This window comes from Podarcis tiliguerta (assembly GCF_965153285.1).
Source record: "Podarcis tiliguerta genome assembly, chromosome: 1".
Lineage (NCBI taxonomy): Eukaryota > Metazoa > Chordata > Lepidosauria > Squamata > Lacertidae > Podarcis > Podarcis tiliguerta.
The window spans coordinates 17,139,390-17,157,784 of record NC_139534.1 but is presented as its reverse complement, the minus strand read 5'-3'; the positions used below and the strand labels follow the sequence as shown (position 1 = coordinate 17,157,784).

The 18,395-nt window shown below is 43.9% G+C and overlaps 1 protein-coding gene across 1 annotated transcript in view; it reads left to right on the top strand.

The window, feature by feature from the left end:
* Window positions 1-18,395, top strand: part of DNAH7 (dynein axonemal heavy chain 7) — a 151,312-nt gene that overhangs the window by 85,216 nt on the left and 47,701 nt on the right. Inside the window, exons 38-45 of the mRNA XM_083404258.1 lie at window positions 19-145; window positions 1,357-1,576; window positions 3,014-3,886; window positions 4,927-5,156; window positions 8,239-8,569; window positions 11,896-12,242; window positions 13,284-13,464; window positions 17,779-17,964. Coding sequence (XP_083260384.1) covers window positions 19-145; window positions 1,357-1,576; window positions 3,014-3,886; window positions 4,927-5,156; window positions 8,239-8,569; window positions 11,896-12,242; window positions 13,284-13,464; window positions 17,779-17,964 — 2,495 coding nt within the window. The remainder of the gene's footprint in view (window positions 1-18; window positions 146-1,356; window positions 1,577-3,013; window positions 3,887-4,926; window positions 5,157-8,238; window positions 8,570-11,895; window positions 12,243-13,283; window positions 13,465-17,778; window positions 17,965-18,395) is intronic.

Genomic DNA, 18,395 nt, shown 5'->3' with positions numbered 1-18,395 from the left:
TGTGCTTTCTTTTTGCAGGTGGAGGTCGAAACCCAATTACTCCTCGGTATTTGCGACATTTTAATACAGTTACCATCAATGAGTTTGATGATGCGTCAATGTATACAATTTTCTCCAGAATAGTTGATTGGCACCTCAATATATGGTAAGTGAAGTTGAAATATTGTGGATTACAAAGCATACAGTATAATGTAAATATGGATATTGATGGTCTGCTAAGAAGAAGAAGAGAAGAGTTTGGATTTGATATCCCGCCTTTCACTCCTCTTAAGGAGTCTCAAAGCGGCTCACAATCTCCTTTCCCTTCCTCCCCCACAACAAACACTCTGTGAGGTGAGTGGGGCTGAGAGACTTCAGAGAAGTGTGACTGGCCCAAGGTCACCCAGCAGCTGCATGTGGAGGAGCGGAGACGCGAACCCGGTTCCCCAGATTGCAAGACTACCGCTCTTAATCACTACACCACACTGGCTCACTGGCACATCCTTGTATAACCTTATTTTTCAAATATATTCAACACTTTTGTCTTTTGCTCATTTAGTAAGTGTTCCTTTAGTAAGGTAAAACCCATGGAACAGTGAAACCCTTTTGGATTCTCATACACATGTTTCAAAATATGTTCAATGTTTACATATTTATTTAATTTATTATTTAACTTATCTCAAAAGCAAAAGAAAAAAAAAGTGCTCCTTTGCTTCCACCATTAAACGGCAAAGGTAAAGGGACCCCTGACAGTTAAGTCCAGTCACGAACGACTCTGGGGTTGCGGCGCTCATCTCGCTTTACAGGCCGAGGGAGCCGGCGTTTGTCCGCTCCACAGACAGTTTTTCTGGGTGATGTGGCCAGCATGACTAAGCCACTTCTGGCGAAACCAGAGCAGCGCACGGAAATGCCATTTACATTCCCGTCGGAGCAGTACCTATTAATCTACTTGCACTTTTGGGTGTGCTTTTGAACTGCTAGGTTGGCAGGAGCTGGGACCGAGCAACGGGAGCTCACTCGGTTGCGGGGATTTGAACCGCCGACCTTTTGATCAGCAAGCCCTAGGCTCAGAGGTTTAGACCATAGCGTCGCCCGCGTCCCTCCACCATTATCTCCTGACAATTAGTGGTAGGAGCAGGACTTCCTCTCCCTTCTTAATAATTCCTTAATGGCTCCTGGTAGTTCCCACTGGCAAACAGCTTCACTACCGCTTATATCTTTAGAAACCTCCGACATATATGTACGGCTGTTATAGCCATCCTTGATTGGCAGCCCAAGGAGTTTAGCAAGTGCAGGAAAGTGCATTAAAGTTTATGTTTTGCTCGGTAGCATTGTACGAGTCATTTTATTTCTTGCGTTTTACATTTAAACCAACAGTTATAGCTTCCCTCCAGAATATGTTGAGCTGACAGCACAGATTGTAAACGGCACCATGACAGTATATAAAGAGGCTATGGAGAATCTGCTCCCGACTCCAACCAAATCACACTATTTGTTCAACTTGCGTGATTTCTCTCGTGTCATCCAAGGTGTTTGCCTGTCGAGACCTGAAACGACAGCATCTACAGGGACAATAAAACGCCTTTGGGTTCATGAGGTAAACTTTTTGTTGTCATTAGTCAATAACTGAAGGCTTTTGTCTTGATATGATGAAAAAGTATTTTCTTGTGAGGCAGTTAAATTATTTGATTTGGAACAGGCTTCCTCAACCTCGGCCCTCCAGATGTTTTTGGCCTACAACTCCCATGATCCCTAGCTAGCAGGAACAGTGATCAGGGATGCTGGGAATTGTAGTCTCAAAACATCTGGAGGGCCGAGGCTGAAGAAGCCTGATTTAGAACATGGCTGTTCTTTCAGTTACTTAGTATTAAAAATTTTGTTAAATCCATACGTTGTTGCTCTCTACAAGATACACAAAAGGCATAATGGAGTCAAGCCTGAGCTGCTTTCAGAAGATTTCTTTTTTTTATATTAGCTTTCAAGCAAGTCAACAGAGAGGTGGGGACATCTAACTGTATTTTCAAGTGGGTGACATTGCTTTAAATAGTTACCCACCTCAGCCCTTTAGGATGGATGGGGTGAAAATCTCAGAAGATAAACCTTTTTTTTTTTTGTATTTGATAAAACTTGTGTATCTATATTTCAGTATTGCTCTATTCCACCTTTGAGTGTAATACAAAGATTAATTTGTGGCTTTTGCAAGTGCCTAAAGTATAAATGAAGAGTTTATTTAATGGTTTGAAGTTCACTGAACTTGCATTTCCCAAGTGGAACTTGTAATGTGTAGATCTTAATTATTGCCCCCATCCTGCCAACCAGTAAATGTTTTGTTGATAGAAAAATGAATATTTTGGTTTCGGATCCGAGACCAGGGAGAAGAGTCGGTGGAAGAAGATTGGAAAAAGTTTAAAGACTATTTATAGAAATATTGTAAAATTATGAATGTTAGAAAAATGTTGGAATGAAGTTATATGGCTTTAGTAGAAATGTTATAAGGAATTAAGTGTAAATAGATTAATAGAGTATTAAAGGGAAAAATAAGGTTAGAATGTGTTAAGATGATTATAGGATAGAAAACAGAGGAAGATGGAAAGGAATTGCCGAAACAATTAATAGAAATGGAATACAAAGAGGGAGGTGTGAGGAGGTCGTGGAAATAAGTGAATGAAAGATAAGACATTGAAACTGTTGGATGTGTTTGATGTATTTTAAATTGTTTTTGTTTTGTTTTGTTAGTTTAGTGTGTTAGTGGTATGCAGTGTTTTTGTATTGTATTGTATTGTTGTTTTCTTCTTTTTTTCTTTTATTTGTAATTGTTGGAAAAGTAATAAATATTGAAAAATGAATATTTTTTTTTAACCATATGAAACATAGTATTCAATTAAGCCCTAGTGTTAAGTTCTTCCTACACTCCTTTACAATATTAATTCTAATTACCGGTACATATTGTACCTGAGGGAATTCCCATTCCATTTTCATGTTTGTGACTGGAATTGCCACCATTAGAACAACCATATTGCCATTTGTCGTGCAGGTCCTTCGGGTGTATTACGATCGCTTAGTAGATAAAGCGGATCGATCCTGGCTCATTGGCTGCATCCAACAGGTAATGAAAAGCCAATTTGAAGAAGAGTTTGACGATCTTTTCGAGAGATTGGACTTCGATGGCGATGGTTTGGTGGGTGAAGATGATTTGCGAAGCCTGATGTTCTGCGATTTCCATGATCCTAAAAGGGATGATACAAACTACAGAGAGGTCTTGGATGTGGACCATTTGAGGGTGGTCGTAGAGGGCCATTTGGACGAATACAACCAAATGAGCAAGAAACCCATGCAGCTGGTCTTATTCCGATTTGCCATAGAACATGTTTGCAGAATTTCCCGTATTCTAAAGCAGCCTCGTAGCCACGCACTTCTGGTTGGTGTCGGAGGAAGTGGGCGGCAGTCCCTGACCCGTTTGGCTGCATATATGTCAGACTACACGCCTTTCCAGGTTGAAATATCAAAGAGCTACGGGACCAATGAATGGCACGAGGACCTGAAAGTCATCCTAAGGAGATCTACCGAAGGAGAGATGCAAGGGGTTTTCCTGTTCACTGATAGCCAGATAAAAAGGGAGTCGTTCTTGGAAGACATCAACAACTTGCTGAATGCCGGAGAGGTACCGAACCTCTTTGCAGTCGACGAGAAGCAGGAAATTTGTGAAAAGATGCGTCAGATAGACCGCCAGCGTGACAGAACGAAGCAGACGGACGGCAGCCCCATTGCCCTTTTCAACATGTTCATTGACCGCTGCCGAGACCAGTTGCATGTTGTCTTGGCCATGAGTCCCATTGGAGACGCATTCCGTAATCGTCTTAGAAAGTTCCCGGCGCTTGTTAACTGCTGCACTATTGATTGGTTTCAGGTACGGGCCTTTTGGAATATGCACATTCTGTGATGCAAGCTTCTTCATGAGTACATCGTGAGAAGCAGCATCTCTTTAACGTTTCTATTTAACTTGACAATGTTAGATCCTGGAATTCTGCTTGATGTGATAGTTTGCTATGTGCAGTCATTTTTAGATGGAGGAATAGGCAAACCTGTAGTCCCCTGGCTGCATTCTGAACATACACACACAGAATCAGAATCAGAACTGTAGAGTTATACGGATGTTGGAGATTTCCTATGAAAACAGAAATGGGAATGGAAATCTGGATGTTTGCTTATTCGTCCCCATATATGGAATGGGCATCATTCCAATAACTATAATCAGAATTTACTGTTGCCGTTGCTTTCAGCCTGCAAACAACACATACTGTCCTCAACACACACACAGACCACCCATTTACATTGCATTCTCTCTACATTGAAATGAATTTGTATTTGTAGAATTTGTACTGTTAAAATGAAAAGGGGTCAAACCATCACAAGAGGTGTTGAAATTTTGGAAGGTTGGATAGTTACAATAGAATGGTCTCAGGGGTGTGGAGTGCACATTTTTATGTTTATTTATTTATTATTATTAATTTGTCAAAAAACAAAATGAATTGGGTGGAAGAGTGTACTGACAATGCAATTAACAAAAATTCTGTACATTGTGGAATTAATAATGTGAATTTTGTATGTCATGGAATTTAGCTATAGCAGACAGTGGGAAGAATAATGCAGTTAAAAAAACAAAACCATTCTTAATGGTTTTTAAACAAATACAACAACAGTTTGATCCATCTTTTAGATTTAGGGGAGCTAGTTCTTTAAACGTACATTCTTCTTGTTTTCTTATTCTATATGTTAAGTCCGCAAGCTGTGCATATTCCATCAATTTAAGTTGCCATTCTTCGTTAGTTGGGACCTCGCTCGTTTTCCATTTTTGGGCTAGCAAAACATTGCAGCAGAAGCATTCTTTATGCAATATCTTGTTTCCATGATAAGAGTAAATTATTTGCTCCTCTTCCTTAAATTTAGTCGTGGCCTTCGGACGCGTTGCAGGCTGTTGCTACTCGCTCCCTAGAAGATATCGAAATGTCAGAGGAAACCCGAGATGGTTGCATCGATATGTGTCAAAAATTTCATACTACTACCATTAATTTGTCTGAATCATTCTTTAACGAACTCCAGAGACACAACTATGTAACACCTACTTCATACCTGGAGTTGATTTCCACATTCAAATCTCTGTTGGAAAAGAATAGGGCGTAAGTATTATTAATATAAAATTTTGATATGAGAAATAGCCTTGCATTCCCTGCTCTCAGCCCCTGCCTGCACTTCAAGCCCCTTATAACAGACTGAGTATAGCATGCACAAAATGGTGGTTGTTCTCATTATTCCCTACTTGGACTTATAACGTATAGCGTCTCCACCCCCATCGTTCAGCCCAGACACTGAGGTCCAGCGCTGAGGGCCTTCTGGCGGTTCCCTCACTGCAAGAAGCGAAGTTACAGGGAACCAGGCAGAGGGCCTTCTCGGTAGTGGCGCCTGCCCTGTGGAACGCCTCCCATCAGATGTCAAGGAAATAAGCAACTATCTGACTTTTAGAAGACATCTGAACGCAGCCCTGTTTAGGGAAGTTTTAAATGTTTGATGTTTTATCTTGTTTTTTAAAATTCTGTTGGGAGCCACCCAGAGTGGCTGGGGAAACAGAGCCAGATGGGCAGGGTATAAATAATAAATTTATTATTATTATCATTATTATTATTATTGGCATGTAGGGTGTTAGACCAGGTGTGCAGTTTTTCTCGCTTGGTCACCCTTCATGAGTAAGGATTTCCTGTAGATGACCAGGCAAAGAAGCTTTTGTAATTAATAAACAAACAAACCTAAGAGTTTTGACCTTTTTCTTTCTTCTCTTAAGGCAGGCATAGGTAAACTCAGCCCTCCAGATGTTTTGGGACTACAACTCCCATCATCTCTAGCTAACAGGACCAGTGCTGAGGGATGATGGGAATTGTAGTCTCAAAAACATCTGGAGGGCCGAGTTTGCCTATGCCTGTCTTAAGGTGTTAATGCTTCCCAAATGACGAACATAGTCCTGTATTGATAGCAGGCTAATAAAAATATTGGGACGCGGGTGGCGCTCTGGGTTAAACCACAGAGCGTAGGACTTGCTGAACAGAAGGTCATGGTTTGAATCCCTGCGATGGGGTGAGCTCCCGTTGCTTGGTCCCTGCTCCTGCCAACCTAGCAGTTCAAAAGCAACCCAGTGCAAGTAGATAAATAGGTACCGCTCCGGCGGGAAGGTAAACGGCGTTTCCGTGCGCTGCTCTGGTTCACCAGAAGCGGCTTAGTCATGCTGGCCACATGACCCAGAAGCTGTATGCCGGCTCCCTCGGCCAATAAAGTGAGATGAGCGCCGCAACCCCAGAGTCGGTCACGACTAGACCTAATGGTGAGGGGTCCCCTTACCTAATAAAAATATTGTAGCTTGTAACTTTCATCTCTTTGCAAGATAGTGTATGCTTTTCTGAGCTGTTAGAGACTCCCCCCCTTTTAATTTTTTTATATAATTGAGTTTGTTGCAAGATGTTTGTACAATGGTGCCTCGCAAGACGAAAAGAATCCGTTCCGCGAGTCTCTTCATCTAGCGGTTTTTTCGTCTTGCGAAGCAACCCTATTAGCGGATTAGCGCTATTAGCGGTTTAGCGGCTATTAGCGGCTATTAAAGGTTTAAGGGATTAGCGGATTAGCTGCTAAAAGGCTATTAGCAGCTTAGTGCCTTAGAAAAAGGGGGTGGGGAGCGAAAAACAATCGCAAGAATCGCAAGATATTTTCGTCTTGCAAAGCAAGCCCATAGGGAAATTCGTCCTGCGAAGCGCATTGAAAAACGGAAAACCCTTTCGTCTAGCGGGTTTTCCATCTTGCGAGGCATTCGTCTTGCGGGGCACCACTGTATTTATTTGTGCGCTTAACCACCCAGTCATTTATTTAGCTTGCCCTGGCTTTCGCAGTGCTCAAAGCAGCTTACAAAACCTGCCAAAATGAGCAGTTGAGATGTCATGTTGTGCCCCATCTGCATTTGAAAGAGTTACATTTCCTGACTCCTGGGGAGGTTCTCTTGGACTTGAAAAAGTGAAGATACACAGAGCCCAGGGCCCAAAATGTAGGCAGCACAGAGGTTAAAACGGGGAGAGTCTGTCTCTGAATTACCGTACTTTAATCCTAGGCTAGGAATGTTTTTATAGCTAAACACCAGCACCTCAGATTGGGCCACGATTTGTGGCCTTGTCAGGGGAAAGTGAGTTTTAAAAACGGGTAAAGTAATATTTATCTAAAAGTAGGTTGCTGGCTACCTTGGAATGTAATCTTAAAATATGAGAAATAAATACTGTATTTTTCGCCCTATAGGATGCACCGGCCCATAGGACGCACCTAGTTTTCAGGGGGGGAAATCAAGTAAAAAAATATGATTTCCCCCTGCAGCTCTGGGAGCAGTGAACAGGCTGCACACAGCCTGTGCGCTACTCCAAGACCTTCTCCCTGCTTTTGTGGGAGGTGGCGGAATTCCCCCACCTCCCGAAAACCCCACAGGAGCCCAGCGTGACTCCTGCGGTCTTTTCGACCAGGAGGGAGAAGGGACTGAAACGGCCAGTCAGTCCCTTCTCCCTCCTCGAGGAAAAGCCCCCAAGAGCAGTGCGCTCTTTAAAGGGTGCGCGACTCCTGTGGGCTTTTCTAGGAGGTGGGGGAATCCCCCCCCCATAGAAAAGCCAGCAGAAGCCGCGGAGCCCCTTTAAAGAGCGCGTGGCTTTTGCCTGCTTTTGCCGGAGGTGGGGGAATTCCCCCATCTCCTGCAAAAGCCCACAGGAGGGTTGGAGAGTAGCGGGAAGGCGTCACGCGCCTTCCTGTTGCCCCCCATCCTCTGGGGCAGGCGATGGGGGAAGCGCTGCTTTCCCCACCACCAGCCTCAAAGAGCAGACTCTCCTGGCTTCAGCGGAAGCAACCCGAAGCCTCCAGAGCGCAGGCTTCGGAGGCTTCGCGTTGCTATCGCTGAAGCCAAGGAGCCTGCATTCACCCCATAGGACGCACACACATTTCCCCTTCATTTTTGGAGGGGAAAAAGTGCGTCTTATAGGGCGAAAAATACGGTAGATATTTGAGTTAATAAGGGCATAGGGTTGTGAAATTCAGCCAGGCTTTAAAAACTCAAGAAGATTGATAGTTGGTTACTGTAAGGGGAAATGGAATCAGAAGTGCGTTCAGCAAAAGGGGCTGCTTTCGGATTAACTTGATGACACTTGCAATGTGTGTCGCCCGTGTGAACGTGTCCCAAATTGCTTCTAGGCAGGTGATGAAAATGAAGAAAAGGTACGAAGTTGGCTTGCAGAAACTGGACTCGGCGGCAGCCCAGGTGGCCACGATGCAGGTGGAGCTGGAAGCCCTTCAGCCCCAGCTCAGGGTAGCCAGCAAGCAGGTGGACGAGATGATGCTCGTGATTGAGAAGGAGTCCCTGGAAGTTGCCAAAACGGAGAAAATAGTGAAAGCCGACGAAATCGTGGCTAATGAGCAAGCCATGGCTGCCAAAGCCATCAAAGATGAGTGCGATGCTGATTTGGCCGAAGCCTTGCCAATCCTGGAAAGCGCCCTGGCTGCTCTTGACACTTTGACTGCTCAGGTATGGCCTTCAGGATATATAAGGGTGTGTGTGTGTGTGTGTGTATGTATATGGATAAATATATATGTGTGTGTGTGTGTGTGTGTGTGTATGTGTATACATATGTGTATATGTACATATATATATATATGTGTGTGTGTGTGTGTGTGTGCATGTATATATATATATATATATACATCTGTGTGTGTTTGTGTGATATATATGTGTGTGTGTGTGTATACATATGTGTATATGTACATATATATATATATATGTGTGTGTGTGTGCATGTATATATATAGATATATATACATCTGTGTGCGTTTGTGTGATATATATGTGTGTGTGTGTGTGTATACATATGTGTATATGTACATATATATGTGTGTGTGTGTGTGTGTGTGCATGTATATATATATATATATATACATCTGTGTGTGTGTGTGTGTATATGTGTGTGTGTGTGTGTATACATATACCGTATTTTTCGCTCCATAACACACAGTTTTTTCCTCCTAGAAAGTAAGGGGAAATGTCTGTGCGCGTTATGGAGCGAATGCCTATGGATGGCGGGGGAATCTGCTGCAGTTGTGAGCAGTCCGTGGCTCGCTTTGAAACAGCAAAGCGGGTGTAAGCGGCTCCTGTCAGCGAGCTGAGCCGGGGAGGAGGGAGAGAAGCAGAGCGGGGTTGGCTGCTTTAAAACAACCCCGTGCTCTCTGTCCCTGCCTGCAGTTTTTTGCTGTCCGATTTTGGATTAGCTACTGTGTGTGTGCTTGAGCTATCGTTCTCCTCCTCCTGCTTCCCGTTCACTCTCCCAGCACCCCTGCGCTCTCCTGCGACTTTAGGATTGATACTCTGTGTGTGTGTGTGTGTGTGTGTGTGTGTGTGGCATCGTTCTCCTTCTCTTGCTTCCCGTTCACTCTCCCAGCGCCCCTGCGACTTCCAGCGCCCCTGCAACTTTAGGGCGACTTTAGCATGGATCCACATGGATCCTCAGGATTTTTGCATTGGGCTACCCCAAACTCACCGTCAGATCACATGTCTGTGGCCATAGCATGAACCACAAAAATCATACATCCACTGTTTCGTTTAGAATATTTTTTTCTTGTTTTCCTCCTCTAAAAACTACATGCGTGTTATGGTCTGGTGCGTGTTATAGAGCGAAAAATACGGTATATGTGTGTGTGTGTGTGTGTATATGTGTGTGTGTGTACACACAGTGATACCTTGGTTTAAGAACAGTCCTGTTTACGAACAATTCAATTTAAGAACTCCATAAAACTGGAAGTAGTGTCCCGGTTTGTGAACTTTACCTCGGTCTACAAACGGAAGCTAAACGGTGGAAGGGCACTGGTGGTGGGAGGCCTCATTAGGGAAAGTGTGCCTCGGTTTAAGAACGGTTTTGGTTTAAGAACGGACATCCGGAATGGATTAAGCTCATAAACAGAGGTACCACTGTGTGTGTATATGTGTGTGTCTCTCTCTCTCTCTCTGTGTGTGTGTATACAGAGAGAGAGACATAGGGTTGCCATATTTTGAAGAGCAAAAAGGGGGACACATTTGCCAATTTCTACTTTTAAAAATCCCGTTCTTTTAATTATATTTTATACATTTACATTTTATACATTCTTTTTTAAATTTATTTTTTACAAAGTAATAATAATAAACAAACAAGAATAAAAATGTGCACCCTACCCCGAGACCATTCCATTGTAACTATCCAACCTCCCAAAATTTCAACACCTCTTGTGATGGTTTGAGCCCTTTCCATTTTAATAGTACGTATTCTATAAACACCCTCTATATCTTCTCAAAATCATTTCCCCTGCGTATTCCCCATCTTACCTTAATAGCTCATGTTAATTTGTCATTAATAGCTATATTCCATACCTGTTTATACCATTCTTCCACCTTATATTCTGCTTGCTCCTTGCAGTTCCTAGCTATAATAATTTGTGCAGCTGTCAATAAATTTGTGAGCAAGGCCTTCCTAGCCTGCGAACCTTCCACCCCACCGTAAATTGATGATAATGCTATCTCTGGACTTTTGGTCAGCTTTAACCCAGTGATTTCTGTTATCTCCTTAAACGCTGCCAACTTCTACTTTTAACAATGGATCGCTATGACAACGCTCATTTTATATACCCATGAAAAAGAGGACGTGTCCTGGAAAAAGAGGGCATATGGCAACCCAGAGAGAGAGAGAGAGACAGACAGACAGACAGACAGACTGACTTACTTCTTGGTTGTGTGTTCTGAATATATACAACGTTCTGAATATATGCAACATATATACAACGGTGTTTTAGGATTTATTTTCAGATTGCTGAATCATATAGCTAGGAGTTTTAGAAAGCAATACTGTAATGTATTTTGAAAATAATAAGATGCAGTCGGGGTGCCAACTTGAATAAAATATTGGGGGGGGGGGGTAGGTAAGCCCTGCCCTGCATAATTGACCCAAAGGGATCTCGGCCCTTTGGCTACTATGGCTGCAATATCAGCTTTGAAAGAAAATGATATTTAAAGGAAGGAAAGGTATGTTGTTGACTTGTCAGTCTAACTGTGACAGTTCCACATTTTGGAATCTATCTTAATGCAGACAGAACAATACCAGATGCTGTCGGAAGAAGCCATGGGGAACAATTTTTGATTGTACTGTAGCTACTTGTAGTATTCCTTTGTTTTGCAATGGCCATTTTGCCTCAGACAAAATGGCTCAGATAGGTCTTTGGTGTATATTAGAAAAAGCTTCCCTAAACTTAACATTTGTGCAACATTTAGATCAGGGGTAGGCAACTGAAGGCCCGGGGGCCGGATGCGGCCCAATCGCCTTCTAAATTCGGCCCATGGACGGTCCATGAATCAGCGTATTTTTACACGAGCAGAATGTGTCCTTTTATTTAAAATGCACCTCTGGGTTATTTGTGGGGCCTGCCTGGTGTTTTACATGAGTAGAAAGTGTGCTTTTATTCTTTTATTTAAAATGCATCTCTGGGTTATTTGTGGGGCCTGCCTGGTGTTTTTACGTGAGTAGAATGTGTGCTTTTATTTAAAATGCATCTCTGGGTTATTTGTGGGGCGTAGGAATTTGTTCATCCCCACCCCCCGAAAAATAGTCTGGCCCACCACGGCTGAAAAAGGTTGCTGACCCCTGATGTAGATGGTGGTGAAGTAAGGTAGGAATGAGAATAAAAGCTGGGGAAGGGGGGGAATGTGAGATGTGAAATTGATGGTGCATTCGCTGCAAGATTTCTGATGCTAACCACATTGATGTGGATATATTGAGATGAAATCTAGTAGAATGCTTGAACTCTAGAGATGGAAGAACTATGACTTCTTTTAAGGATATCACTGTTGTGAAGTCGATGAAGAGCCCTCCTGCTGGCGTGAAGCTTGTCATGGAAACCATTTGCATCTTGAAAGGCATCAAGGCAGATAAAATCCCAGACCCCACAGGTACAGGGAAAAAGATAGAAGATTTCTGGGGTCCTGCTAAGAAACTCCTGGGGGACATGAGATTTTTGCAGTCGCTTCATGAGTACGACAAGGACAACATCCCTCCAGCGTACATGAGCATCATTAGAAAACAGTATATCACCAATCCTGAGTTTGTGCCAGAGAAGATCCGGAATGCTTCCACGGCCGCAGAAGGCCTATGCAAATGGGTCATTGCCATGGATTCCTACGATAAGTAAGTCCTTCTTTAAGAGCAGTCATTCATTTCAGCTTTGAGAGGTCGCCTTACCCCTCCCAAGGCGCCTTCCTCACAGCATATTTAATAACATAAAACCTGTAATGTACTGAAGTTCTCACCCTGGGCCAGCAGGGGGATACTGTAGATAGTTTTCACTCAGGTCCACATATGCAAATAAGGGATTGAAAGTGACGTTCAGTGATTGGATAGTTACAGAAAATGGTTACTGTTGCGTTCTAGTGGAGCTCTATATAAGCAGGCTGGCTGAACCCTTCAGTTCAGTTCTGTTCTGGCCTGTGAATAAATAAGAGCCGTTTGAAGAGTCGCTGTGTCATCTGATATGTTCACCCACAACTTAACAAAACCCAATAACGTGTCGCAAACCCATAAAACCACAATCTATAAAACACGGAAGCATCTACAAATATTACAACAGCAGCAGTTAAAGGAATGTGTTTGTGGTGGTCTTGACTGCGGACAAATGCTGGCTCCCTCGGCCAGTAAAGGAAGATGAGCGCCGCAACCCCAGAGTTGTCCGTGACTGGACTTAACGGTCAGGGACCCCTTTACCTTTTATTGTGGTTTTATGTTGTGAACCTCCCTGAGACCTGCGGGTATAGGACAGTACACAAATTTAATTAATAATAATATAGCTGCTGGACAGTGGAACAGACAGTCTCAGAATTTAGTTGGGATGCTCAAGGATTTTGTTCAATCAGCATCTTTTAGTAAGCCAACCTGATATATGCTTTTCAGGCTAATACGTAGATTACAACACAGTTACTTTTCTGTTTTTGCACTTCTCTATATTTTGTGATTTAAAATGCATTAAATAGTATTTTAAAGTTTGAGTGCATACAAAAACAAGTGTTTTAGGGAGAAGGAAGTACAAAAACTAATACCTCAAAAATTGCCATGCGTGTGGCTCTGTGTGTGGCGGGGGGGGGGAGTCTTGATGCAAAAATGGGGCATAAATTGTGTTTTGTTTGCATGTGGATGCCTAAAAACGGTCTCTGTGACATGTTACCATTTTGTCAGAGTGGCCAAAGTTGTTGCCCCTAAGAAGATAAAGCTGAGCGCAGCCGAAGGGGAGCTGAAGATTGCTATGGATGGCTTGAGAAAGAAACAAGCAGCCCTGAAGGAAGTTCAGGACAAGCTCGCGAAACTTCAAAAGACACTGGAACAGAAGAAGCAGGAGAAAGCAGACCTAGAGAACCAGGTAAGTAACATGGAGTCGGCTCGTAGGTTCGCGTTATTTATTTAGGGTGTCTCTGTCCTGACCTTCAGCAGGGCTCTCAGGCATCTGGCAATCAGATGCGCCATTTAAAAATTCAGAGACTTTGATCCTGAGAAGCTGTGGCGGAAGACGGTTCTCCTTTTGCCATTTTCTTCCTGGCAGCCTCCAGAGTCAGTTGCATCAAGAGAGACTTTATGCAGGCATCCCCAAACCTGAGCCTCCAGCTGTTTTGGGACTACAACTCCCATCATCCCTAGCTATCAGGACCAGTAGTCATGCATGATGGGAATTGTAGTCCCAAAACAGCTGGAGGGCCGAGTTTGGGGGTGCCTGCTTTATGGAAGACTCTGTGCTGGGATTATTTATTTATTTATTTATTTATCCATCCATCCATCCATCCATCCATCCAATTTATACACTGCCCAATACCCGGAGGTTTCAGGGCAGTTCACAACAAGACCAACAACATATAAAATCAAACCAGAAGCAGTAACCCAATACCTCACCCCGCCCCCAAAAGCCACATTCTAAAAGGGTTCTGGATGTCAATAAGATCAACCAAAGGCCTGGTTAAAAAGGAACGTTTTTGCCTGGCGCCTAAAGGTGTATAATGAAGGTGCCAAGCAAACTTCCCTGGGGAGAGCATTCCACAGATGGGGAGCCACTGCAGAGAAGGTCCGTTCTTGTGTTGCCACCATCTGGACCTCTTGAGGAGGAGGGCCTCAGAAGATGATCTCAGGGTCCAGGGAGGTTCATATGGAAAGAGGCAGTCCTTGAGGTATTGCAGTCCTGCGCCTTTTAAGGCTTTATAGGTCAAAACCAGCACTTTGAATTGGGCCTGGAAACTAATTGGTAGCCAGTGCGGCTGGACCAGAATCGGTGTAATATACTCAAACCGCCTTGTTCCAGTGAGTGACCTGGCCACTGAATTCTGCACTAGCTGAAGTTTCTGAACCGTCTTATGCCGTGCCTGTTGGCCGGTGAGTATTGCCTTTTTTGTATTGCCGGTGAGTATTGCCTTAGGTAATGCTACACTGTGGTCTAAACCACAGAGCCTAGGGCTTGCCGATCAGAAGGTTGGCGGTTCGAATCCCCGCAATGGGGTGAGCTTCCTTTGCTCGGTCCCAGCTCCTGCCAACCTAGCAGTTTGAAAGCACGTCAAAGTGCAAGTAGATAAATAGGTACCGCTGCGGCGGGAAGGTGAACGGCGTTTCTGTGTACTGCTCTGGTTTGCCAGAAGAGGCTTAGTCATGCTTGTCACATGACCCAGAAGCTGTACGCCGGCTCCCTCGGCCAGTAAAGCGAGATGAGCGCCACAACCCCAGAGTTGTCCATGACTGGTCAGGGGTCCCTTTACCTTTACCTTTAAAGAGAAGACAAATTTAGGCCACGGGCTTTAATGAGCTCCCTAGATCTCTGGATTTGCTGCCATGCTAGGTAACAGTGATGTCAGTTCCAAGCCGTATGTGAACTCGGTCTTTTGTCAGAGAGGGTCTGTGTGCAATGGATAGCTCCTATTCTACACAGGTCTATCTGATCCCCCTGAATACCTGAGGAAAATCATAGAATCATAGAGTTGGAAGAGACCACAAGGGCCATCGAGTCCAACCCCCTGCTAAGCAGGAAACACCATCAGAGCACTCCTGACATATGGTTGTCAAGCCTCTGCTTAAAGACCTCCAAAGAAGGAGACTCCACCACACTCCCTGGCAGCAAATTCCACTGTCGAACAGCTCTTACTGTCAGGAAGTTCTTCCTAATGTTTAGGTGGAATCTTCTTTCTTGTAGTTTGGATCCATTGCTCCGTGTCCGCTTCTCTGGAGCAGCAGAAAACATCCTTCCTCCCTCCTCTATGTGACATCCTTTTATATATTTGAACATGGCTATCATATCACCCCTTAACCTCCTCTTCTCCAGGCTAAACATGCCCAGCTCCCTTAGCCGTTCCTCATAAGGCATCGTTTCCAGGCCTTTGACCATTTTGGTTGCCCTCCTCTGGACACGTTCCAGTTTGTCAGTGTCCTTCTTGAACTGTGGTGCCCAGAACTGGACACAGTACTCCAGGTGAGGTCTGACCAGAGCAGAATACAGTGGCACTATTACTTCCCTTGATCTAGATGCTATACTCCTATTGATGCAGCCTAGAATTGCATTGGCTTTTTTAGCTGCCGCGTCACACTGTTGGCTCATGTCAAGTTTGTGGTCAACCAAGACTCCTAGATCCTTTTCACATGTACTGCTCTCAAGCCAGAAGGGATCCATAGAGCCTGCCAGCATTAGACAGGCTTCCCCAAAGGGGTCCTTGGTAAGGTGTTTTGCTCCCTTTCTGATCCTCCTTCATAGCCCTCTTACTTCTCTCTCTCCTCCAATTTCTGGTTCCTTTTCTCCCTTAACAGCATTCTCCTCCTCCTCCTCTCCCACAGTCACACTGGCTTCCACCTTTCCACGCTTCGCTCTCCTGTTCCTGCCTCTTTCCTCTTGCTGTTGGTCTTCATTCTCCATCCCTTTCCACCCTCCCCCCTATAGTGCTGGCTGACAGTCAACCCTCCCAGGGAACTCTAGCTCTGTGAGATGAATAGAGGTCTCCTGACAACTCTGAGCACCCGGAACAAACTACAGCTGCTAGGATTTTTTAGGCGTAGCCATGATTGTTGCAGTAGTATCCTAGTGCTTTGAATTTATGGTCTGGATTAGATTGACCCTTGGTCTGATCTGTCTAGTAAGGCCCTTGTCACCGAGGAACATAATGCAAAGCAGAAAGATGCTATGGTGTGGAACACAGAATCAAATAATTGTTTGGTTGGAACCCCCTGCAATGCAAAGCTATGCCTTTTGCTGGAACATGGAAGCATCTGAATAAATAATAATAATAATAATAATAATAATAATAATAATAATAATAATAATAATATATTTTTTATACCCCACCCATCCAGCTGGGTTTCCCCAGCCACTCCGGGCAGCTCCCAACAGAATATTAAAAACACGATAAAGCATCAAACATTAAAAACTTCCCTGAAAGCCATATACAGTGGTACCTCGGGTTACATACACTTCAGGTTATATACGCTTCAGGTTACAGACTCCACTAACCCAGAAATAGTACCTCGGCTTAAGAACTTTGCTTCAGGATGAGAACAGAAATCGTGCTCTGGCAGCACGGCAGCAGGGGGAGGCCCCATTAGCTAAAGTGGTGCTTCAGGTTAAGAACAGTTTCAGGTTAAGAACGGACCTCTGGAACAAATTAAGTACCTAACCAGAGAGGTACCACTGTAGTTGTTTATTTCCTTGACATCTGATGGGAGGGAGTTCCACAGGGCAGGTGCGACTACCAAGAAGGCCCTCTGCCTGGTTCCCTGTAACCTGACGTCTTGCAGGGAGGGAACCGCCAGAAGGCCCTTGGAGCTGGACCTCAATGTCCAGGCTGAACGATGGTGGTGGAGACGCTTCTTCTGGGTCAAGGTCGTTTACGGCTTTCAAGGTTAGCACCAACGCTTTGAATTGTGCTTGGAAATGGAATAAAGGTGAAGAGAAAATGAACCCAAGGGAGTCTCTCTTTGTAGCATGCACCTACCACTTCTTTGTGTGTTGGACTTTAGTCTGGCAGAGGTACAGCTTCTGCCTGTATGCCTGAATTTTTCCTACCAAATCTGCAGAGTTTAAAAGAGGAAACAAGGGAGAAGGAGGGGTCCTTAGGTCCAGGTCTCTCCCAGATTCCTTTTCTTCCTCCCTTTCTTATTAGCCAAGAATGTTTGCAGCATAGATTCACAGCCAGCAGACAATGTTGGTCCCTGTGTGAATTTGCAACCCTGTGCTGCGTTTCCAAAATCTCCAATATCGGCAGACATATTTGAGAAGCCGATAGAAAATTCAGTCTGCGTTTAGCTCATGGGCAGCATTCATATGAAAGTGACCTTCGTAAGTCAGCACAATGCTTTCGTGAGCTATGCATTGCTTTTTCAGATGCTACTGTTTTCTGTATCGCATATAAATCCATTATCAATTTCACATTTCAGGCGGAAGGCAATAATTTATTTGAAGGAAAGAAGAATGGAAATGCCATAGGCCTTGCTGAATTCAGCCATGACAATCTGTCACACACGTTTTCTTCCCCGCTTTCCCCCCTTAAGGCATTGCAACTTCAAATTCCAAAGGCCATTTATTTTATTGAGAAATAATAATATAGCCTGGCAAAATCGATGCATCTGTGCTTGCTCTCAGAAGCATTAAAAGCAAAATCTGCGGTAACAATAGCTGCAAAGTATTTTGCCTAAAGTTTTATGTTTTGATTTTAAGGTTGACCTGTGCAGCAAAAAGCTGGACCGTGCAGAAAAATTACTTGGTGGCCTTGGGGGTGAGAAAACGCGTTGGAGCCAGACAGCTTTGGAACTCGGAAAGCAGTATATCAATTTGACAGGCGATATCCTCATCTCATCAGGCATTGTGGCTTATCTGGGAGCCTTCACATCCAGCTACCGTCAGGTAAGGAATGAAGGAATAAATGACATTTTTGTGTGTGATTGAAATGTTTCTATACCAAATAAGCAGCTGGTTCCCCCCAGCTTGGCCAGACGTTTAACTGAATCTGGAAGAGAAGAAAAGAGATTAAAATAAAACTTGGTGTTTTCTGTAAGAGAAGGAACACAGGGAAACACAACTCTGGGACTTTTTTCGGAGCAGGATCATCAGCAAAATGGGTGGCTCCTCTTTGCTCTCGCAAATGAATGAGACACTAATGAGACTTTCAGGTTTGGTTCTGACAGGTTAGAATAGATGAAGTCAGAGAATGGGGGAAATAATTGAGCAGAGGCTAGACACTTCTGTCGTTTTCTTTGATGGGACTCCAACTTCATGCTGGCAGTTTAAATGGCCACACTTCCTTACGAGATCATTTTCACTTCTAGTTGAAAGTT